Source organism: Falco punctatus, assembly GCF_963210335.1.
Source record: "Falco punctatus genome assembly, chromosome: 4".
Taxonomy (NCBI): Eukaryota; Metazoa; Chordata; class Aves; order Falconiformes; family Falconidae; genus Falco; species Falco punctatus.
Genome location: NC_137583.1, coordinates 82777474 through 82797600, shown reverse-complemented (window position 1 = coordinate 82797600; position 20127 = coordinate 82777474). Strand labels below are relative to the sequence as shown.

Below are 20127 nucleotides of genomic sequence, written 5' to 3'. Positions count from 1 at the left end.
AATAACATTTGTAGTGCCTATTTAAAAATAACATCTGGACTCTTAACATGGCTGAAGAGAAGGGGAGAAAACCCTTATTCCTATTCAACTTTCAAGTTATTCCACCCGCCCTGTTTCCAGTCCTTTTAACAGAAAGAAAAATAAGTAAAAAATGTAACGTAACCTACCCCTCTTCCTAGTTTTGAACCGCTGGCCTGTTAGCACCGGCTTCTGATTCTTATTCATAAAATTTCTAGAGAAAAAGAGAAAAACATATTTTTACTATCGCATTTACAGATGACAGTTTAACCTAAAGGCAAAAAAAAGATTCAGTGAGTAAAATCTCAGCATGTGAAAGGGAAAGTTCTTGATGTATACTCAAAGAATAATTCACATTATCTTAAATATGAGGAGTGCTACAATCCAAGAATAACTTCAATGAGATGTGCTTCTCTCAAAACCTGGCTCTTCACATCTCTACAAAACACCCTGAAGGTTCAAACCTGAGCAGAAAGGTGATGGAGGCTCTGCCCTTACTGCTGCCCCTGCAGCTCACGAGGATGCTCGGGGGCACAGAAGACAGCAGGTGCAGGGCTGGGAGCTGTCCTGGTGGGGTTCAGCATGGCACAGGTCTCACCCTCCATGCCAGGCAGCAAGTTCACCAGGCAGATTGACTCCCAGGACTGCATGCTGTCCCGCTGAAGATGTGACTGCTGTTTAACCATTTAGGCAATGTTTTAACCATCAAATCCCGCTCAAATGTTTCTTCCAAGCATCGCTGTATCTTGTTGCTAAAAACATGTTGGTGTTGTAAAAATAAAAGATAACCAAATCCCTCCCCCCATCAACTTTGTGTATAAATAAATAGTATGCACGCTACACACAGAGTAAAAATATTCGGCATATATTACTTAAGACCTTAACAGTGAATCTCAACATGCAAAGTTTACAAATTTGGGAAGTAATCACATATTAATGCCATTTTATCTAAATAAAACTATTTTTCAGCCTTGGATATAATTAGTTTAATGACACAAGACGTAGCTGAACGCAAACAAAAGTGAATACAAGGAAGCTTTGCAGCATGTAGTAATCATCACGGCTCATCCCCCTGTCTTGCCAACAGCAAGTGCCAGCACTATGACTTTCAGGCCACCTACTTCACACCCTGCAGGTCATTAGGTCACTGTTAGGTACGATTCACTCACCCAGAAATATGCCTTACCAAGCTTTGTCCTTTGGGCATGTTCTCCTAATACAATTTTTTGTAAAACTAAAGTTATCATTTGTATTTCTTCATTGCAGACTCTGCAGGTCTAGTTTAAAAGTACATACATTTTCCAACACTTCTTACCATGGGTAAAGAGAAACTCGAGGTCTGTGGCTAGAAAGATGCCATCAATCACATGTTACTATCCAAGTAATGCTCTCTCTACCCTGAAAGTTAACCATTATGTTAACAATGCACCAGCTATACAGTATGTTCCCATTCACCAAACTTCCTCATCTAGTTGCAGCATCACTAGCTGGCCACTTCTGCAGCATTTCAAATGTTTTAACTTGGCAAATCACTGCTTTCTATGCTTTCTAGTCTAGGTCTACCCCTTAGCCACAGTCAAAAACTGCATGCATGCACTGGAAATAGCCAGTAAAGTTCAGAGTCAAGACTGGTTCTGCTTCCTGCAAGTCATGAAAAATACAAAGATGCAACAAGCAGTTAAACGGAGAGGTTCGTATTCACCACTGAGATTTAAAGCTATGGTTTTAACAGACCAAAGGGCATTTCAAAACATCTGCAACACTGAATAGTCTTCTGGAAAAAACAATCTGCCCATCGGCAAAGAGATTTAAAAATGGCAAAGCATGATATCACAGGATCTTTTAAAGCACTGTAGGATCCAAGCCTCCCTTCACAGCAGAGCTCAAAAGTCTCCTTCCCCCACTTAACCCTCTCGGTGGCAGAGGGACCGGAGATGCTTTACAAATTAATTAGGCAGATGAGGTAGCAGTCCACAGGGATAAGCAACAGCCCAGCCTCTAGCCAGCTAGATTTGACTTATTTATCTGGTTTGCCTTTCTGACCTTCAGTTATCTGCAAGAGACTGATCTGTAAGATGTAATATTCACCCATGTATTTTTGATCGTTTTTATGCTTGGCCCTGATACCTTATGCCTTGCTCTGGGTCTAAAAATGTTCATTTCAAGAGACTGCAGGAGCCCAAGAGGTTTGGAAAGAAAGTGTCAAGCAAGCCACGCAGCAGATAATAATTAATCCTCTTGTCACAGCTATTTCAGAGCACAAACATGGCATCGGGCTGGGATTGACAGTGCCCGCTTAACGAACACACACAAGCCTTGGGGGCAATGAAATTAATGACACCTGACCTTCAACCCAGCCAGACTGGTATGGCTTCCCACTTGCTAGAAAAGATATAAATGCACATGCTACCTTTCTAGCACTAGACTTCTCCTTTCCTTTGACAGTGTCTTTTTAAACTGAGAGAATTGTTGCATGCACCTGAAGCTTGACTATCTGATTTTAGAACTGTTCCCTGTGAACTGTGAATATAATATATGCCCTTTAAGACAGCTGGGAACAAGATATTAACAAAAAAACCAGTTAAAGTAAGACTCACCACTTGCAGCAGATTTAATGACTAGAGGTTCAGTGCAACAGAAGAGACTCTTGAATAGTTAATTACTAGGAACACAGGATCTGCCTTCTTCTGTATTTAGCTTTAAATGCACTGCGCTCTAATCTGTTATCTGAGTGAGGGTCAGGCTTTATAAGGCGATTCCTCAAGCCCAGGGAGAGCACGGGCACCTCCATCAAGAAACTGCAGCACGAGCCTGAGCAAAACCAACCCAGTGATCTATATGACAGCCCAGGATGTATCTATACTACAAATAACATCAGCTACTGCAAATAAGACTTTCCAGTGTTGTTGCCACCACAACAAGTGCCTGGACAACAGCTTAAAATTTACAAAATAAAGCAATGCAAAATTTTTGGTGTTTTGTTTTTAGTCAAGAACACACCAACAACAACACAAAAATGATGTCTGAAGGTTGTAAATTCAGGGTGGCAGCATATCAACTTGCACGGTACATTCGATTGCACCGCAGTGCAGCCTGCCTCTCAGTTGTCATGTAGCTATAAAGCCTTGAAATCATAAAATAACTTGAAATATTACATATATTCTCTATTTTGAAAGGTATAGAATCTGGGTAGGTCAAAGCCAAAGTCAAATTTTTAAATGCCAGCTACAGAAGCCATAATTGTTTCAGAGCAGTAAAGATCTTATGGATGGGTATGGGTAGGAAGGAAATAGCCTCAGAAAGAAAACCCAAACCACTAGTCAAAGTTGTATCTTGCAGCCCAACATCCTCCAGGATTGATACAAATTGCTAGCAGAAAAGTGAGCAAGAGATGTGGAATTGATAGCTCCTTAGCACACTCCTTCCACAGACTCCACTCTTCTACAGAAGAAGGGAGAAGCTCAGCAATAAATGTTTTACTCTTGATTCTCCCTTTAGGATTCATAAAACCTCTTGTAGAAAATTCATGTGTTTAAATTCCATAGCCAATCACTTTTATTTTATAAGCAGGTAAGTCAGAAGCTGGGCTGACTCAAGAAGGAGATGGCAGAGAGCAGCACAGAACCAGACACCACATCCCAAAAGAGGTTCATTTTCCATACAAACCTCAGAATGTCTAAGCCTGCTGGTAACTAACTTACAGCTACAGAAATAATCAGAAAAATAAAAAAAAATGCATGACTTAACAAGAGTAGGAGTGGATTTGGGAACCTGTTTTAACAGGCTTCTGCAAAACAGATTCATATTTAAAAAAAATATATAAGTTGTTGAATTGTTACACTCTCCTGAAACTGCTTGAAGTGCACAAGTTCAGCCTTCTCTGCAGCTGCTTCTCACTTACATGCTAAAGACCCTGAACAGTTAAAACAAAACTGAGGGACATCTACAGTTGTAGATACCTGGACATATATTATATAGCAGTTTCTATAATCAACCAATCCTTCCCACACAATTAATAAAAAATTGCAACAGATTCAATTAATAAACCTAGCACTAATTAAAATTAATTTATAAAACCAGCAACAGATGAAGTAAAAGTTACCTCAGAGCTTCACCAAGTTTGAAGTTGCTTAACAAGTTAGAAAAGCGCCGTCTTTTATCCATACCACAGGGAAATTCTTACAAAGATTAACTCCTAAATTATTTAAAGCCTTTGTAAGGCCAAAGTTTCTACCAAGCTACAATACTGGAAACATGTTGCTCAAATTAAACAAAAAATAATAAAATACTGAAATCTTTTACCCAAACAAATACTGTTTTTCTAAGCATCACTTGAAATCTCAGAATCATCTGAGATTCTTCAGCTATTAACATGCTCACAATGAATTCAGGAACAGTTGCTTCTCAGCAGCAAAACTTCACTGTCCTACTTAGAAAGAGAAATCAATGCCAGACAATATTAAAAAAACCAACTGTTCAATAAAACTCCCTACCAAGAGTTTATGGCTCTACGTACGCAGGGCACTGTAACAACAGCAAGGGAGCCCACAGGGGCAGGTGGCGACCTTTTGGGCAGCCGACCAGAGGGCTCCAAGGGATGCTGATCCGGCCGCAGGCACTTGTGCTGACAGTGTCTGATTGACAGGGTGCTGGAGAGAGCTGCCAACGCACCACAAACACAGCACCACCAGCTTTCACAGGAACAGATGCTTGGCAGGAATTACTTCCATCTCCTTCCCTTGCTCAGATACCATGCAAGACAGGAGCACTCATCACAAAGTCAAATAAAATAAAAGCATAGATAGGGAGAGTTTCTACAAAGGAAAAACCCCAAGCCATGTATCAAGGCCAATCTTTTTTCCCCCCAAGAACTGGAATATCCAGAACACTGAAAGGCTTTATTGGGTCTTTTTCATCCAGCAATGTTTACTACGTGTTTTCATCCTCTCACTGTTACAGTTCCAGGTTTAGGATGAAAACCTGAAGAGGGTTTTCCTCTTCTTTCAGCAGCGAGCCAAAGAGTTATGTCAAAATCAAATTACCAAACTCGAGCAGCATGGAGGAAGAGCTGCCCTTGTACTTCTGCTGCAGAGGAAACATGTCAGTGTGCAGCCAACAGCTGTCTCCACTCCCCAGGAAGGCAGCAGGCAGCTAGATTACGAGCTAACAAAATCTGTAGGTGCAAAACGCATAAATCATTACCAGTACAGAGGTACAGAATGATGTAAGGGGATGACAGGACAGAGCGGATGCAATGCAGCCACTGGTTCTCACCAACTCCTTGTCAGGCTTCTCACTTTCCACTGGGACACTGAGTCCCTGTGGGGACTCCTGCAGCTCCTACTTTTCCACAGGCACTCCCCAACACCTGGGTGCAGCGAGAGGCAAGCAGACACAATGCACATCGGTCACGCAGCCCTCAGTTGCTGCAGCATTCACTGCCATGACAGCTGTGAAACATTTTCTGCTTTAACACAGCTTTCACACCCTCATAAGGCTAAAAAATCCACCTCAGCTGCCAACATTTCCCAGGTTTGGTCAGTATGAAGGAAAAGCACTTTATTTATACATCTCAGGCAGTACAGTGGCTAGCCCACAACGTGAAGAGCAGTGGCAATGCTCCCAACCTCCTGCTGCAGCTCATTTTGATACTGTGGAAAAAATAAGGAAGTAAGAAGCTCTGTTTGCTGCTTCCCAGGGTTCCAAATGCAGAGGAAAGGACCAGAGCAGCGCTAAGAAGCCACCCTTCCTCTCTCCTTCATCGCACATCTGGGGACACAGCAAGAACAAACCCCTACACTTAGTGAGATGCATTGGATTGTCTTTACACAAGTTGACAACTGTTATTTCAACACCATTTTCCAACTCTTGCCCTCTGTTCCTAAAACATAGGTTTTTTTTCAGAAGTGACTAATAACCTGGAGGTCTGCAAGTTCAACGAAGGTGTAAATCAGCAGTAAGGGCAGCACTGGCAGCCAGAAGGTTTATCTTGCTATTTTGCCCACAGAGGCCACCAGCTGAGTTACAATGTTTATGAGATCTTTACCCCAAAGGTTCCACTCATTACAAACAGTAAACCCAGAGCCAGGCTCTTGCCACATTAAAATCCCCTCACTGATTTTACTGCACAAATGACCTCGATGGCAATATGGAAGGACTAAGCAGCCACATAATGATGTGCAGGGTAAATACAATCAACCTCATGTTTTAATAATTACATAAAAAAAGGATACTGCTAATCTACATGTTTATTGCTGAAAAATACATCTTCTTTTATGGATTGATTTTGCTTATGACATTATACTACATGAAGCAGCTAGATACTGACCTTTGATTTCATACTTGGAAGCATGCCCTAGTCACCAGCGGCTATCGGGTATTATCTTAAACCTGCTACAACACTATCTTTTGACATACACTAAATGCCCTGCCTTTCCCAAAAGAGCCATCCAAAGCTCTTAAAGCACTTAAATCTTTTTTTTTTCCATTTTTAATACAGAACAGTGTTTTTCCACAGTAAAGAGTAAGTGTCCACTCAAGTAAAAGTGTTGCCCTTTATTAGTATGCCCAATGGGAGAGAGAAAACAGATGAAACAAGTGGAAGTGGTTTTCATTCTGTAGCAAGTACAAATACTAAAATAGAATGAAACTTAGCACACACTAAATAAAGTAAAAAACTGTGTTAATGCAAGACTCTCCAGCCAAGAATTGTGCATGCAACTTGTGAGTAGCTATCCAGCTCAGAACTAAGTAAACCCAGAAAAAAATGAGAAGACAAACTCACCAAAATTTGCATCATATAACCGCTAAACTGGGATGCGCAGGAAGATGTTTCTTGAAAAACAAGTCATAAAACCCCATGCCACCAATCACACACTGCATGAGAGATCTAGCTCAATGCACCTATTTCAGCAGAGCAGGTGTTTATTAGGTCACTAACTAAGAATTTCTACAGAAGCAGCTCAGCCGAATAACAAGGTAAAACCAGAAGTCTCCCATGACCAAAGCACTCCAGATGCGCTTCACAAGGCCAAGAGAACTGTAAATTAAACCACGAAGGCAACACACTTCTCTATTTCATAATCAGCGATCATATGAAAAATGCATGAGTCAGCACAGAGAGGAATAAAAACACCCAAACCCCCCAAAATAGAGTAAAAATTCTTCATCATCGACAGATGAAAATACAAGCCAAGAAAATTAAATCATGCACTTGGGTTGACACACACACAGTTATCTTTTGGTAACCAGGTTTCTTTCAGCAACTAAGAGGAGGAATTAGATATAATTCTTCAAGGACTAGGTATTAGTAGGAGCTTTTCTCAGACTGTTGAGAGCTCTCTAAGGCAGCTCCTTAACTGTTCCAGTTAGGCTCCTAACTGGAGTACCCTGAGATAATGGAGAATGTGTATTGCTACAGTTCAGTTCATAACCAATTGACATTCATTTTAAGGTGACTGCTAGTCATCCAACTCCATGGCAAACGTTGCCAGCAAGAAAACCTCTTAGAAGAGGATAAAAAGCATCAGCAGAGATTAGAATCAGGTGAACTTAAAAAACAAGCAGAGAATGGTACTCTTCCAAAGCTAACAAGGTTTTTTCCTTATACGAAATACCACTTTAAATATATAGTGTACACATTAGAAGAGGATTCTTGAATTCAGAGAGACATTGGATGTCCTGTTTATTCTGAAAAATATAATCATCTCAGCAATCCTCACAGAAGATGCTGCTAAAGGGAAAATGGTGTAGCTGAAATCTTGCAAAAACATGATTATAAAGGTACTGCTGCAATTTAGCTTAATCCTTCATTAATGCTTGGCAGAGAGAATTCTACTAACCACTGTTCACAGTACACTTGGAAGAAATATTTTTATAGGGTCCCCCTGAACCAGGTCTCCAATAAACCAATAAATGCAAGTATTCAGAACAAAACATGTTAAAAAAAAATACAGAGAGGCTTCACTTGTAGCAATGAAGTCCATCAGACACAAGACAACAACAGCTCAGTAATGAAGACCAGTGCAGGAAGAACAGCTTTCTCATCTACAGTACCACTCCTCTGCTCAAGTCCACCCTGCTTCTCTTTCTTTAATGTATCAGCCCTCTGAAAGTTTTTACAGTGTTGACCCTTCCCATACAATTCAAATATCACAACAATAAAACTAGAAGATGTGCCGCTTCCATTTTTCTTGCTACTGCAAAGCTCTGACCAGCAGCAAAAGCGCAGGAGATAACCAGTGTCTCCAGGATACAGCACTGCAGCATTTGAAAACCCAGAAACTGTCTTCAAAATTACACAGACTAAGCTTAAAAATAAAAAAAAAAACAACTACAAAGTGTGCATTCTCCAGAAAGCAATGCCCCCCAGCTGCTAACAGTTTATTATTTCATGAACTAAATACAGTAATCGGAGGAGGGATGTATTAATAGCCAGCAATTCCTACACACTTGCAAGTAGCGAAGGCCTTGGCTTTAACAAAACGACAACTGCTGTAAGCAGTAAAGCAAGTTTTAACTTAGAACTCCCTAATTATTTCTTCAAAGCATGTGCAAGGGAAAGGAGTTCACCAAGTTAAGACAGGGCTTTTTACCTACAGGACAGTGAATCAGCTTCCAGATACCCGAATTCTGGCTAAAAAGAGATGGCATAAAGAGCCAGCAGTGGAAACGCACAACGCTTTTCACCATGTCAGCTATTCCAAACATACCAGCTAACACTGATTATGCTGTTAGCAGCATTCACTTGGATGGAAAAGGAGACCATAACTGACTTGTATCACTCTGTATCCCAAAAGCGGTCCCATGTTCCCTGTGGCTGTTTCCTCCTCCTCAGAGTGGGCTGAACATTTTCACAGAACACACTCATTTTGATGAGCAAATTCGTGGAGCAGGGGATAAAAGTATTCAATGCTTAGATTGCTTCAACCTGCAAATAGTTACTTTCTAGGCAGTCATGGATACAATTCCCCTCACACCCAGCTGTGATATTCTACAGCAACCGATAATGATTCATATCCACAAGTTGGGTGCTGAAAAAAAAAAAAACAACAACCAACCCCAAAACTCACCCAACAGTGTATGGCATGGGGTGGCTACACACACAATCAGCTATTATCCTAGATGAGTCAGAAAAATAGCTATTACAGATTGAACATGCAGAGAGGGGGCACACAACACTTGCTATCCTACCCACCTCTTGGCAGCTCACATACCAGCACTCTCACCCTTACTTCAGAAAGTCATTTCTTCACCTTTATGCAGAAGCCCAAAAGCTCTCAGATGAATCCATAGATTGCTCTGAGCCAGCCTGTAAAGAATATTGTGATTCAAGCCACATATTTCTTTTCAGTGATTGGGGATGTCCAGCATTGTGATGGTGAGTATATTGTAGAGACTGGTAATAGGAATCATATAGGTATTGCAGTTGTACTGTGGATTGCAACTGTTTTACTTTGTTTGTGTAACTTAAATTTGTATTGTGTTTTCAATACATTTGTATCACTCTGCTACATCATAAATCCCATGTAACACCAACTATCTTCAGGTAAGTAAATTAGGTATTAAATATCACACCCTCCATATGTGGAGTATCTAAAAGAAGCTGGTCAGAGTATCGGACCCCAACACTGTTCACACACCAGAACAAACTGGGAGATCAGTTTCAGTCTGGTAACCAAAAAGCTCAAATGCTAAGCAAACACATATGGCAGTGTCCTCTATTTTGATATACCACGCACAGACATATTCACAGAAGTGCTCAAACCACCACATCTTCTTCAGTTTCAACAGTACAGCTTCCCTTTTCTTAGCTTTCTTTCATGCTGTATCTGAACATATATGACACTAAATGCAACGCTTATCTGAAAATATAAATGCATAAAATCATGAATATGTCTTTGTTGGTAATCCAGATTCAGGAAACTCTGAAGTCCATCAAACTAAGCCAAAAGATTCAAGAGTCTATCTATAAACACAGCATTGCAAGCAACAGCTACTATGAACGCTATGAATGCATCTTAATAGTTTTGTTCCTCAAAAAGATCTATTTATAAGCCATTTTGATCATTACTGCTATCAGATGAAAACTCCGTTCTCAGAAATACATTTATATATGCAGGTGGCCAAAATCTCAGAATTGAGAAACACTGCCACAAAAGGAAGTCAAATAAAGTAGCAACATAAACTACCTGAGCTAGAAAAAAAAAAAAATTAGCCTGTTGCTTCACCAATTTGTATCTATTTTCCAGTATCAGCATCATGTACTAACAGCTTAACCACATTACAAAAAGCTAGTAGACGTTATTGTGAGACTTGTGTCTCATCCATATGTAGACCAGAGCAGGTATATAGTATTTCACCCCACTCAATCACAGAGGCAGCAAATCCCACCTGCGGACAGCACCACTTACACTGCAGCAGTACCTGAAGCACTTTGTGCCCACACACTGGAAAGGGGAGCACAGGCAGCTGTCAGTTCAGTCCAATGCAAACCCAACAATTTAATTAATATTGTTAGTTGTAAGGACCACTACTTATTTCACTATCGATCATTTTAGGAGGCAATCAGTTAAACTAACACTCATATCCACTTTTTTTGACCGAACAGCCAACCATCAGAACCCAAAAATGGGGTGCATTTGACCTAACTTTAAAAATCAGCAACAGATACCTAGGTCTGACCCTGTGATCCTTGCCTCTTTTCACCATTGATGTACGTAAATATTTCCAGAAAATATCTTACTCAAAATATTCTGCTTGTCCATCTTAAGGTGAGATCTTAAGGGAGTCTCTTGTGAACAGCTTCAGCTTTAGGCACTTCAGATATCTGAACTAGATCAAACTTCATCGGTTTCTACAACAGAAATTCACACCTGCAGACTAGCAATCTGTGTGAGTCTATAGCTCAGTGCCCTCTGAAAATGTCTCAGGCAGAGTTAAGAGTTTAATTACACACCCAAAATTAACAATAGGACAATTACTAATGGTGTATTATTCAGTTCTATAGTTAATTTAGTAGACCTGCTTGCTTATCTTTCTGAAATCATTCACAGAATTTCCATTGTTGGCTGAGAAGTTTCAAAATCCAGCGTGCCACAAATACGCTGTGAGAATGTGCTCAGTGTCAGACCACAACCACCCACCCACACCCAACCCAGTTTCTGAAGCCAAGCGTTATGCAGGAGTTACAGATTTCTAACTGGAAGAGGCTTAACATCTTTTTAAATGGGCATAAAATATTACCACAGCAGCCAGCCTAGCCTCCATCGGCAGAAACAGCATACATCTATCTGCTTTGTGGTTGGTTGGGCTGTATCAGCATCAGCTCAGCACAAGGGTATTTGACACTGTTAATAGGGAAATTATTCTCCTGTTTACAGCGCTGTTGTTCATGCACTGGAAAGACCAGTATCAGCAACCTGCTTCTGCAAACAACCTAACAACGGTTCCACGCGATATGTATCTGCAGGTATATGCACAAAGATGTACGCACAAGAGAGCAGGAATACCAATAAAAAACTCTATTAATAGATTTCTACAACTTGCTTCCTATGAGGATGCAAGATAGGAAGAATTTAAAAGGTTTACTAATGAGAAAGGTTTGGCTGGTTTCTCTGAGTTCAGAAAGACACAGAAGTTAATCTAGGGCTCTTGAGCATGTATCTAGAAGGGATTCTACAAAATACATTAACCTTCAGTGAAAAAGGGGCATATACCTTTCAGTGCTACATCTCCTGTCCTTTTGAAAGAAACAGAAGCTTTCAATAGCCAAAAAAAATGTTAACAGCTACTGCATCTATCATACAACAAGGAAAACTAAAAGAAAAAAAATATCTAATTTTAAGAAGTGAATTGATACTAAATCCCAAAATATATATCTGTTCTGTCATGGATACAGCCAGACTCTCAAAGTCAATTAACTGACTGACGAAGTCCATGCAGACCATTGCATTTGCATCCCACCTCGAATGTTGCTCTGCCTAGTTTGATATGTTCTGTAGAGATGAAGGACTAGAAAACCTGATACATGTTCTTTCCTAATGGAAGATAAAATGCAAAGTCAGCGAAGCGCCAACCTAAATTTAGGCTTTTATAAATCTAAAACAAACGAAAGCAGATGTTCAACATGACTCTCAAGCAGGGGCTTTGCAATAGATTGTATTTTTCCTCTATTCTTGACAATGCTACAAAACCAGAGCTGATATTTCAGATTAAGAATATGGTGATATGAACCTTTATTAACCAATTGTTGAGAATATTAATTAAGGTAGCTATTCAGTAATTGAATAACCTAGTTATTAACAGGAACTGAGTAACTTCTACTGGGATTACAAAAAAAAAAAGGAACAAGGTGGTTGAAAAGAATAAACAGGGAACATCTTGGTCTACACTAGGAACAGTGCCCTTTTCCCTCATCACTGACATCTTGTCCTCCCACAGCTTCAAAAGATTTTATTTGTGTTGTCTCCTCATACCATAACACTGCTTTTGCAGCACTAATACCTACCAGGTCAGACTGAAAAGGTCAACAACCGTTTAAAGTGACAAGACAAGACAAAGGAAAATGGGGAAAAGATCAGGCCTTCCTATACCCAGGAAAAAAAAAAATAATTAACTCGGGGAGAGAAGCTAATGAAGTAATCCTAGCATCAGACAGGCTATCTATTAAATGCTTTGGCTCGACACACTCAGCTTCAGGATCACCGCTTGCAGATGGAAGTTCAAGAACTGCACAACTCCCATCACAGGAGAGACCTGACAGTCCGAAGCCTTGATGATTCAGCAGTGTAGGTCACTACAGAACCAGTTCACTATCATAAAGAAGGATCTTGGAGGCGTAACTGCGATACAAATAGATTGACATATTGATGGCAGGGCACACTGGGAAGAAGGCACTTCTCAGTATACAGCATTAAATATTTTAACAGGAATAAAACAACTAAAAATAAAAAGCCCTTCCCTTGGATCCTTTGGAAAAGTAAATTATGAGTATGTCTTCCTTTCTCTAACTCAAGGAAAAATCTTCTAATAAAGTTCTGCATAACAAGATAGCCAAACTCAAAACCTGGCAAAAGATCTCATCCATGTATTCAGTACAGGAGAAGCAGGTGTTTCCCTGTGCTGGGAAGGGAGCTGGGACTGATGGAGAGGACAACGAATCTCAAGGACAGAGACGAGGCCTCAGGTGGCCCTGGGAACACTGACTGAGGCCTCTTCTTGCCGCAAAATGTAGAGGGGAAAAAAAGCATCTCTGACAGAATGGGATTCAACAGCACAACACTGGGCTTCCATAGCACCAGCTGACTGGTTTGGGGATCCTCAGGTCTCAGTCACGGGAAACCATGCATTAAGACAATATAGTCAAAGCAGACCTAGACCAGCACAGGCTTCAGGAGTACCTCAGAGAGGCGCAGAGACACGGGACAAAACCAGGAACAAGACTCTAACCAAACTCCTACTAGAACTGGCACATACAGAGCAGGTTGTAGACTGAAAAAAAAACCAAAAAACCAAACCAACCAAACTCACCATCCTCTCTTCTTGGATTGACTTCTACTTGACTATTCAAAACCAGTAATATACTTTATTTTTCTAATTTTCTATCGCATGAGGCGTGAAATGGCAATGAAAATAAATGACGATCTCTGGATCTGCTAATGCTCAGTAACATGTTCCTAAGATTTCACCCTTGTGCCTTATCAGAAGAAAAATGACTAATGTATAACTTGAATGCATTTCATAAATTTTCCCTCTTGAAGACGCTTCTAGAGAAGTAAAGGATTTTATTTACAGAAATAAAACTTAAAATGAAAGGATCACTTACGCCTGCAAATTACAAACTGTGGAACTGCTTAGACGTCTTTTTCTGCATGAAAAGAAAACACATTTAAGGAAAACACATGAAATAGTGGTTATTACAATGAAGTACAACTCCAAAGCTATATTTAATTGTTCTGTCTGCAGTAGTTGAAGGAGGTGCAGAAGGGTGTGACTCATTGGGATTCAAGACACCACAGGATATGCTTCCTTCCTGCATCCCTGACCAGCCTCTCTGTCCCAGACTGCATCTAGCATTTTCCTTGCCTGACCTGTCTGTCCATCATTCCAATTCTTACCAGAGGTAATCCATCCTTCTTACAGGCTGACTAAAAGCAATAATCTTTGTTTGCTACTGTAAGTCTACAATAACTGCAAGCAATTTCTGTATAAAACTTCTCCATCTGACCTATCAGATTTTGCAGAGTAAATCCTTATATAGAACTCCAAAACATGCCTATGTATGAAATACTCAATGACTTTTAAAATTCCTACAGAAAACTCAGCAGTTTCTGTACCAGGAAAACCCACATTTCTAATTTCAAAAGCTCTCAGACACATAGAAACTAGCAGCTCTTACTGACGTTCCTATTATGGTAGATTTATTACCTATTTACTTCCTGGAAATACTTTCTTGACTTCTGGGAATTTTAAAACCAAAATACGTAACAACAAAAGATTATTTGTTTTACATAGCACATGTGAGGAAGTTTTTTTATCATATTAAAATGTACTTAGTGATAAAAGCATATCTAAAGGCAAGTGGGAACAAGACAGAGCAACAGGGGAAAAAAACCTCCTACTCCGTGTACAAGCCATTACCCAGGTTTCAGCCTCTGTACTTACTCACAATTAACTTACCTCTGAACTACTTTCCCTTTGCCCAGGAAGCACGTACCAAAACTTCCTAATCTTGCTATCTGATCTACATGAGCTGCCATGTACACCTATAACCCCATTGCAAAACTGTGATCCCAGTCGGAAGGCTTACTAGCAATGTTACAAATACATGATTTTCCTTTATTATGCTTGCAACACACAGCCTCACTTTGCAGAAGACCAAAGCTGTTAAACACTGAAACTCAAGTGTTTCATTCTGCTGTCAGCTTTACAGTACGTAAGAGTCTTGAGAAGCACCGCAGTGCTGTAAATATGGCCACCACACCACTACACCCACCCCTTTGGTCACTGGACTCTCTCTCTATTTTGCTTTTTATTTTGGAACGAATAGCTTTTATTTTTACTTTTGCACTCTCTTACAAGATCCATGTCTAGATTTAATAAGTACAGTATGGCAAGTTCAGAAAGCTTTTCAGGCATGGCAGAATATTACTGCACTCCACAAACTTCTCTCTATAAAGAAGCAATAGATTTTTTCCATTTGTCAATTTTCTTCTCACACACCAGCACTATCTCTGAGTGATCCTTGAAGTATTTCAGTTACCTTTGAATAGACAGTCACTATTTTAAATTAACAAGTAAATACTGCTGCAGTTGTTCATATTTAATCAACAACAGATCACATGAAAAGAGAAACAGTATCAGAAATCAACTCCACAGTTTAAATGGAGAACCATGCCAGTTCACAGGTAAAATTAGATATAAGAATGGAATTACCTTACCTGTAGGCTCAGGCAGTGAGATAGGTATAGGTGACAGCCTATTTACTGCCTTATATACATCACAGACAAAGGAATTCTTGTACAGGAGGAATGAGGACAGAAAAAAACAGTAAAAGATGATTGATGTCTCTTAAAACAATCTGAACTTAATAGTACATATCCACTCAATGCATAATTTTATTCCTCTGTCCTGAACAATCACCTTAAGCCTACAAAAAGGTACGTATCTGTAGATGACTACAAGCAAAATTTAAATAAACTTGCCTTAGGTTAAGAAATTACTCAGAAATTAGATTAATTAGATATCTTTAGCCCAAGGGCCTCCATCATTCTTCACCAAAAAAAAAGAGGTTTAATTGTCACTGACTAACTGCTGCCGGCACATCCAGAATTTTGATTTTTCCCAGTATCGCACTCATGATTCCCAAAACTTGGTGCAGGGTCTATACAGGCTGTAAAGTTTTTCAATGTCCTCCTACAGAGATGTACAACCCTTGCAGCTTTATGTAATTTTATTTACTTTATATCTCTGAAGTTTTGAATTTATATTAGCAACACCTGTCTGAAAAGCCATGGCAAATCAGCTCTCACAGAAGCTGTGCTAATGCATGATTGGGTTATTGCCACCATTTGCAAAGCTTAAGTGGGAAAGAACTTAGTTTTGCAAAAGTGCTCAGCTGGCCCCCTGACACATACTGCTGTGCAGTCACTGAACACGTCTCAGTCCTTTTATCAGCAAAATGCTGCTTGTATGCCATTTCTTCTATTACGCTTACAAAAAACCTTGAAGTACCTACCTACATGGAATTCATATTCATGAAACTACTTGTTTAAAAGCTTGGATTTCTCTTAATCAAAGAGAATCACAATGACTTGAAGTCTCACATGAAACGCAAAAAAAGATGTATGGTCTGAGCAAGTTTTTCATACTAGGACCCATCTAAAACAAACAATTAAGAGAAGACGAAATCAACTGGCAAAGGAGCAATTATTTTTTTTTCCCTAAATCATACAGACAATGCTGAGCATAGAAATGGAGCAAGGGGTATACATATCTGCTTCTGTTACGGAAGTAATACTGATTTTTTTTTAAATGAAACTTTTAACCAGGTAGTACAAACGCACACTACCCAAGCACATAAGAATTTTTTCTTTACACCATTAACCCTCACTATCTGTGGGGAGATTATGTGGGTTGCCTTTGCATGATGAGCAGTTAAAGATATACACAAAAATAAAAGCAGATACTCAAAAACACGATATACAGCCTACACAAACTTGCAAGCAGTTTTTTCTAAAGAGAACTCTGTAGACGGCTGCTATGCTGGCTATATTCATGAAGTAGCCAGTTCAAAAACAAATAAAGAGAGGCCCTTTTTCCAGCAGCTGTGAAAGTTATAATCACAGGATGCTGCAGACACAAAGTTTACCTAAATTAAAAAAATAAACACCAAAACCACCACAGGCTATCAAATACAAAGGTAAGCACAAAGATACCACTTTTTGCTAAGGAAGTGCTTAGCTGTGAACCAGCAAGATGGGAGCTAGGAGAGTAAGTCATAGGAATATCAGTATTTGTTTGACCTACACTTTTATTTTTCCCTAGATAAAATGCAGTGGGTCAGACCAAGTTTCTGATCATGCCACACCCAGGCACAGAAAGAGGCTACAGGATCTTTGACCCATGCTGCCACTGGCAGAGCAGCAGAGTACATGGCCATAACTCAAGCAAGCCTGCAAGGCACAAAGGGTAGTCATTTGAGAGAAAACAGATTGAAACCAGTGAAACCAGTCCAGTGTCTCCTTTTCCTCTCTTCCATGTGCAAAGACTGAAAGTTTCATGGTGCACTCTGCAAGGCATAAGGCAGTCCTCCCCTAGCTTGATCCAAGAAAAAGCTTATTGTTTTGTACATGCAACAAAAGCAAATGCTACTCAGTTAAAGGAATCCTTATTTTCTTGCATGAATCTTATTCTCAACAACTGCAGAAAACATCAGGTGTTTTGGATCACCTATACATTCATTATAAACCATCATAAATTCCCACAAGCACACCTGCACATACTAGAACCAGCAAATCACAGGGGAAAAATATCATCACTGGTACCTGCTTAGCAGATCAAAAGTATCAGGTGTATCACCTGATGAGGAAATGGGGAATTTTTTATATGCAATACTTATAATTTGAAATCTAAACAATATCTTGAGTTGCAGTGAGGTTAACATTTCCTTCTCCCTCTGTAATACCCAAACCTTACATTATTAATTACCATCCACAACTTAAGGAAGTGAAATAAGCAGATACAGTAGATAAAAGAAAATGCATTTTGGGCAAGGCATAAAGGTACAGAAGCTGCGTGTTCATGTTCCTGTTCCCTGCCCCGACACAGACTCCCCATGCCACCTTGAAAAAATCACTTGCTGCCTCCATGCTTCAAATTCCATACATAAAATGGAGGCAGTGCCACTTTGTTACTTCATCATGATCCCGCAAGGATAAACCGAAGATTGTGAAATGTCTGCCTACTACAGGTCTGAAGGTCATACAGAAGCCTTCCATAAGTAACAGTAAGAAACATTTTAAACTAGTGTTAAAGTATTTTATTACCCTTGCAGATGGAGCACTCCTGCAGCCTTAGTCACCAAGTGAGCTCCATCCAGTGAGACTGCCAAGGAAAAACTGTGTCTGCCTGTTCACTCCGTGACTTAGGGTGCAATGACATTCTGACATTTAAAAAAACAGAATGCAATATGCAGTTTTGTACATTGAATGCCTGACTGGATTTTTTTGGAGTACAAAAGGAAGCTTGTAGGCTTGTTATTTAATAGTGCCACAGAGATTATCAGAGTACTATAATATCATAAAATCTGTCCACAGTGGGTAAAATTCACACCCTGCAGTGAACCAACAAAAGAACACTTAAACCCCAATTTCAGCCTTCATGGTTGAGGCAGTGACAGATTTCTGTTAGCACTACATGGGGCTCTCCTTCTGGACCAGGATATAAAAAGTACTTTGGTCTTGAGGGCATTTCCTTTAGGTATTTTTGGTTTTCTAAAAAAAATTTTAAAAAATGTCAAGGGAATCTGTTATAATCTGAAGTCCAAAGCAATCTTTCCTATTTACACTTGTTGACTGAAGTAAAATTAGATGGTGATACATCCCTGTATTGCCATGATTTTTAAATCAGGAAACCATACAGAATTTAGCTGTTTTGGTCATATAAAATCATATCACATTTTGGTTTTCTACCAAAACAGTTACAGAGGTTGGCTAGATTCAGAGAGTGGTGCTCTTCTACAGACCAGGACACAAACAATGGGACTTCGCCATTCCTTGAAGGCAGTCAGGCAACTAACAAACGTTAAAACAGAGAGGGAGATTAGTATTTGAGAGACCTCAGTATGTAACAAGCCATGAGATGACCTGCAAGTGCTAAAAGAAAAAGAAGAAAAAACATAGATATAAAATTAGCTTGCTGATAAAGCCATGCCTTCAAAGATTAGTTACAGGATAAAACAGGTTCCTTAAAAGAAAGCATACACAAAATACACACGGAGTAGTAGGACAAAGGAGGGTAAAAAGTCAGCGCGGAGCAGGGGGCCCCGCTCTGCCCCCCCGCACAGGCAGCAACCGCGGCCGCTGTAACCCTCAGCCTCTGCCCCTCGCCGGGGACCCGCAGGACCATCCCTGCGCCCTACCGGGCTGCAGCTGCAGGAGTGGAAAGTTGGATCTGTAACAACGATCGTTTTTCCACCCAAGGTTTAATTTTAGAAAGGCGCTAACAAAAGGCACCGCTCTGAACACCGCAAGCGCGTTACTTCCCAATTCATCAAAATCTGCTTCCTTTCGGAGACACGCTGCCGTGACACAATCGCGGCTTTATTCGGCCGCTTTAGCGGAATAAACAGCTTTTCCTGACTAGAAAGCACCGCCCCACACGCCGATGCCAGGACGAGGCCAGGCGGCAGACCCCGCGGCAGGACCGGGCTGCCCGGCCCGCCCCGCCGCCCCCCGCCAGCAGACCCAGCGCCAACGGGCTCCCCCGCGCCCGCAACAGGCGCCCCGCCGACCCCCGCGCCGCCCCACGCAGGGACGTTTCGCCCCTCGCAGCGGTCGGGCGCCGCAAACCCGCGCACGGCGGCGTCCCTCGGCGCGGGTTTCGCCCGCGGCCACCCGTTCAACGCCCTCGCGGCGCCCGCCCGGGCCCGCCATGGCCGCCGCGCACAGGCCCCGCGCCTCGCCCGCCCGCCCGGAGCTGCCCCGCCGCAGCCCACGGAGGCCGCCCACCGCCCGCCCGGGCAGCGCCGCCGCGGGGCTAAGCCGCCTCTCCCGCCCGGCGGCGGCCGTGCTCTCCGCGGGGCGGGGCGGCCCGGCCGTGAGAGGCGCCCGCCCGCCGCACCTGTCGGGTGGTTGCGCGGTCCGGGGAGGGCAGAGCAGGCGCGGCGGCGGCGGCGGCAAACAATGGAGGAGTGAAGGACAGACACATTGACACACGGGCGCCGCTGCGGCCGCCCCCTCCGCCCGGCCGCACCACTCCCAGAACTGTCCCGGGGGGGGCACGGAGGAGGAGACGCAGAAAGGCCCGAAAAAGGGGGAAACATAAAAGCAAAACACGTTTCTCAACTTCAGAAAGAGGGAAAAGAGGAGGGGGTTCCTTCTTTGAGGC

General features: G+C 41.4%; 1 protein-coding gene across 1 annotated transcript in view; it reads right to left on the bottom strand.

Moving 5' to 3' along the window:
* The window catches only part of BZW2 (basic leucine zipper and W2 domains 2), a 56597-nt gene extending 36638 nt beyond the window's left edge, over nt 1–19959 (bottom strand). Inside the window, exons 1-3 of the mRNA XM_080383703.1 lie at nt 19861–19959; nt 13844–13885; nt 168–232 (exon numbers count right to left, since the gene is read on the bottom strand). Of these exons, the coding sequence (XP_080239829.1) occupies nt 168–225 (58 nt within the window). The 5' untranslated portion in view covers nt 226–232; nt 13844–13885; nt 19861–19959. The remainder of the gene's footprint in view (nt 1–167; nt 233–13843; nt 13886–19860) is intronic.
* Nucleotides 19960–20127: the final 168 nt, after the last annotated feature.